Source organism: Penaeus japonicus, unplaced genomic scaffold (assembly GCF_977035675.1).
Source record: "Penaeus japonicus unplaced genomic scaffold, GWHDUDI00000001_assembly GWHDUDI00000022, whole genome shotgun sequence".
NCBI lineage: Eukaryota > Metazoa > Arthropoda > Malacostraca > Decapoda > Penaeidae > Penaeus > Penaeus japonicus.
The window spans coordinates 26,699,642-26,704,641 of record NW_028234424.1 but is presented as its reverse complement, the minus strand read 5'-3'; the positions used below and the strand labels follow the sequence as shown (position 1 = coordinate 26,704,641).

The following is a 5,000-nucleotide window of genomic DNA, read 5'->3' as shown; positions in this document are numbered from 1 at the left end:
TATATATATATGTATGTATATATATATAAATATATATATATCTATCTATATATATATATGTATATATATATACATACATACATATAACAAACACACACGAACATACACACACACACACACACACACACACACACATATATATATATATATATATATATATATATATATATATATATATATATATGTATATACATACATACATACATGCATATGTGTGTGTGCATATATGTGTGTCTGTATGCATACTTATATTCGAACAAAGAAAAAGGTATTGAAAGGAAGTGAGACACTCATACAATTACAATGTATCTATATGATAATTGTGCTTAAGTGAATATATGTTACTCCAGTTTATATATCTATGTGGCACAGTATGATCCTGAGAGATAGATAGATAGATAGAGAGCGAATGAGCGAGCGAGCGGGCGAGAGAGAGAGAGAGAGAGAGAGAGAGAGAGAGAGAGAGAGAGAGAGAGAGAGAGAGAGAGAGAGAGAGAGAGAGAGAGAGAGAGAGAGAGAGAGAGAGAGAGAGAGAGAGAGAGAGAGAGAGAGAGAGAGAGAGAGAGAGAGGGGGGGGGAGAAGAGAGAGAGAGAGAGAGAGAGAGAGAGAGGAAGAGAGAGAGAGAGAGAGAGAGAGAGAGAGAGAGAGAGAGAGAGAGAGAGAGAGAGAGAGAGAGAGAGAGAGAGATAGATAGAGAGATAGATAGATAGATAGATAGATAGAGAGAGAGAGAGAGAGAGAGAGAGAGAGAGAGAGAGAGAGAGAGAGAGAGAGAGAGTTTGCATATATATGTGTATGTGTATAGGTGTAAGAGTGTAGGTGTAGGAGTGTGTGTGAGCGGATGTGTATGATAGTGAGTTTGAGAATGTGTGTTGTTTTTTGTCTGTACAGCAAGAACAATATCAGGGTGTGGTTGGAAAGCGGATATTTCAAGCATCCGTTTCCGAAAAAAAGTGCTCATGTTTCCGTTTTCCCAAAGTGTAGGATCAACATTTCTTTCTTGCAACGTATAACTCTTTTTAGGTGTACCTACTAATTCATGATATAGACTTGTGGAATTCAACAGTTTGATCTTAACAAATCATTGTGGACAATTGAGCTCTGTCTTCTGTTATCACAAATTACACATTGTAGTACTCAGCTTGATATTGTATCTAAAATATTACTAAAAGAACATAACATGAAACTAAGATTGGGTATTTATTAACTTTATAATGATACTTATAATAATGTTTAGATTCCGGCCCCCGCTTATTACATAATGGCCCTGCAGTCTCTTTGTTGAGTAAACTGGAGCATTCGTTCTATATGAAGCGCTTAAAACGCGTCTAATACGGTATCTCTCGATTGGTGGAGCGCCGCAAAGGCAGCCAATCAGAATCTCTCTTCTCTACACAGAAAACACATTTGTGTAAACCACACACAGACTTTTCATTGACAGTAATATCAACAAAAATAACAAAGAATCTCACAATTTCGATGTCTAATTGGCTTTAAAACTGCTGCTGGTGTTCAAGATGGGCCAGGGAAACAGCCAGTTCACGGAAATAGAATTAGAGGAATATCAGGTGCGTATTAAGAGTAAGAAGACGCGCAGTAGGAAATGAGAGCAAAGTAGAATAGCAATATAATTTGGGAAATCCTGAAAATATTGATATGTCATCATGAATAATACAGTTCTTCATCGAGTTCCAGGTTCAGCTCTGCAAAATGCGAAAATAATATTGGCAAGATTGTTGTAAATTACTTGCTTGATTTGGATGTCTTTGGAGTTTAGAAGGCTTTTGAGTCAGATTCGATTACCACTTACTAGGGTAAATGTCTACAACAGGATGAAGATTGAACACAACACAGATACACATTAAACAACAGAACACATTAAGCAATGTGATTGCTTGACATGCCACTGCCATTATGGCAGCGATACTAAAACTAGGGCAGTTTTTGCTGAGATTTTGGGTGCGCACAATCAGATGTGAAAGCGTGCAGCGTACAATGGTTAGCAAGTGTATATGTCAAATGTTCACTTATACCAAAATTGCTTAGAAGTTCTAACAAATATTTGCTCTACAAATCCCTTTAACCCATTCACGCCAGGGCCGTTCCAGCTTTGCAAGGTCGCAATATTGGGGTTCTCAAATGCATAAGCCTAACGCCTCGAGATTCTCGGACGCATAAGCCGTGAACCTGGGCTGCCTGCTCGCTCAACCCGAGCGTGCGGATCGCCCTTATAACTCGTCCCGGGCGTCTGACGCAAAAACCACAAAACGTATCATCATGTCAACTGGCTCCAATTGGTTAACCCATTGCTGATGGGTGACAAGACACACAATTTTCCTCTTCTCTCTGATTTGTCAGAATCCTAGACCGCCTGTCCTGATTGCCAGTTAGGTCGTTATGCGCCCCGTCTGCTTTGGGTTAAGAATAGTACTGTAACCAATTGGACACATATTTTAAAACTAATGGTTGTATGTTAATAATTTAGGTTTGCAGTGAGTAACAATAAAAATCTTTAGTGTGCAGTTGCCATACTTTCCATCCAGGGTAGTGACCATTGATTGATATTACACCAGTTGTTATGGAACCACCATATAACTCTAATATAAGGAGGGCTATAGGTGTCAGAATCCCTAGAAACTTCAAATGAGTCAGTAAATGCATGCTGATAGCATAAGATTATTGATATTTTTTTAATGGTTTTCCCAATAATTTATCTGGTAAATTTCATGCCCTTCCCAGGTCTTAGGGCCAACATCTTGTTCTGTTTCATCTGTCTTGGTTTCTACAGACTAAAACATCATAAGCAGTCCATTGATACCAAATTCTTTATTATTGGTGACATGCTAATATTCAGAGAATATTGGTAATCTTCCATGAATCTCACAACACTAATGTAAATATGAGAAGGATTGACTATAAGAGTAAGGGGTGGTAATGTGTATATGGTTATTGCTATGTTATTTTGCCTTAGTTATTTTCTATATAAAAAGAAATGGAATTTTACAACTGCTTTTGAGCTGGTGATGGTAACTGAATCATTTTTTTTCTTTCTAGGATCTGACTTATTTCACAAAGAAGGAGATATTATAGTAAGTTATGTTTCATATTTATTGTATGATAATTTTTTAGTACTCCTTTGTATGAATATTAACAATAAAAAAAGAAAAAAAATGAATTCCAATTTAACAAAGATAGAGTATGTGCATGTCAGTCCCATGTATACTAATTCATTGCCTACTATCTTGAATTTCCAAGAATGTTTACTAGTGATATAGGGTTTCTTTTTGATAATTTAAATGCATTGAGGATCATACACTAATATTTGATACTTCAATCTGCTAGTGCCCATAAACGCTTCAAGCAATTAGCCCCAGAGAAAGTAGGACACAACCGCAATGCAAAACTACCCATGGACAAGCTTCTGACGCTCCCTGAGCTGCAGGCCAATCCATTTGGAGAACGGATGTGCCTCATCTTCTCTTCGACAAAGGTGTGGTGACCAAAACTATCATTTGAAGTAAGATTTAAGATGATATTTGATTTGCAACTTGATCATAGGTAATTTTACGTGGATATGCAATACTATTTCTTGTTTGATGTTACACAGAATAGAATATTTGTATCACTAAAGTCTCAATTTCTTGAAGATATTGATTGCTACAAAAAGAAATTGTCACCTCCATTTCTGAATTCGTAACATAATTAACGTTGCCAATTTAGAAGAAGAGAACATTCAGTTGTGCATCTTTTATTATCTTTTCCTTTTTCTTTTTCTATTTTCAACGTGTCTCCTTAATTTATCTTTCTTTCTACATTATTTATTATTATTTTTTAAAGCACTTCTTTCTACAGGATGGTGACTGCACATTTGAAGATTTTCTAGACATGATGTCAGTTTTTAGTGAGGCTGCTCCGAAATCAGTGAAAGCAGAATACGCTTTCCGCATTTTTGGTATGTTGTGTAGATTTGCATTTATAAGTATTGAGGTTGAAAATAAGTTTGATTACAGTTTAGAACTAATTTCACTATGCTGAGTATGAAATATGTGTATAGATGGAAAATTAGTTAGATCCCAAGATTTAAATTATTGAAAGATGTAGGTTGTATAATTTTCAGTAATTCAGTGTTATCTTCAAAGATTTTAGAAAAACTTTTATATCTGTTGTTTATCTTTAGCATTCATATTATTAGGGTTATTTATACACAGAAGCTCCTTGACCAAAAAAAGTTATCTGGTAGTGATAGATGCTCTTGACCCTTTTATTTCCACCATAGTGTATGGTCACAGCTCTTTTGTTAACATATTGCAGACAATTGTGACAACACTATGGAACTGATGAGGCCTAAAAAATGGGTATCAAGGTGTACACGACATGATCTATTCACAGTTGAAGCGCGCCCACAGTCATGAATTATTATGAATAAAGGGGCTAGTTTCAGAGTAATAGGTTTCCAAAGTCAGCCTAAACCCTTGTTTTGTGATTTATTTAAGGAAAAATATTTGTTAGGCATGTCTGTGCTGCCCGGAGGGCGGAGGAAACATTTTCCCCAATCCTCTAATTATTGGCTAATGACCGCCCTTCCTGACTGCCAGTTAGGTCATTAGGGGCGTTAAAAATCATTAATAGTAAAAAAAGTGTACACTTTTTTTGGTGAGCATCTGGATGCCCATGGTACTTTTTGCAAATTTGAATTTGTAAAAATGCAACATTGCTCTAAAAGTGGTACAAGCATCCCCATTCCACTATTTCTCCTAATCTTTTTATGACAAGTGTCACATGTATGTGACATAGCGAAAAGTGGTTTCAATATGTATGTGACATGGCATCAGGATCTGCTCACAGTTGAAGTGCACACACAGTCATAAATTTTTTTTTTCCAAAAATTGCATTCTGAGAAAGTTCTGGCTGAAGAAGTTATCTGCATTTGAAACTGCATACTACTATCTCTCTCAAGGGTAATATTTATATTGAATTTCTAGTAAAAAAATTAGTGCAG

The 5,000-nt window shown here is 36.1% G+C and overlaps 1 protein-coding gene across 1 annotated transcript in view; it reads left to right on the top strand.

Annotated features, from left to right (window-relative positions):
• Positions 1–967: 967 nt before the first annotated feature.
• The window catches only part of LOC122247008 (calcium and integrin-binding protein 1), a 10,538-nt gene continuing 6,505 nt past the window's right edge, over positions 968–5,000 (top strand). Inside the window, exons 1-4 of the mRNA XM_086549252.1 lie at positions 968–1,569; positions 3,056–3,090; positions 3,344–3,491; positions 3,854–4,031. Of these exons, the coding sequence (XP_086405378.1) occupies positions 1,519–1,569; positions 3,056–3,090; positions 3,344–3,491; positions 3,854–4,031 (412 nt within the window). The 5' untranslated portion in view covers positions 968–1,518. The remainder of the gene's footprint in view (positions 1,570–3,055; positions 3,091–3,343; positions 3,492–3,853; positions 4,032–5,000) is intronic.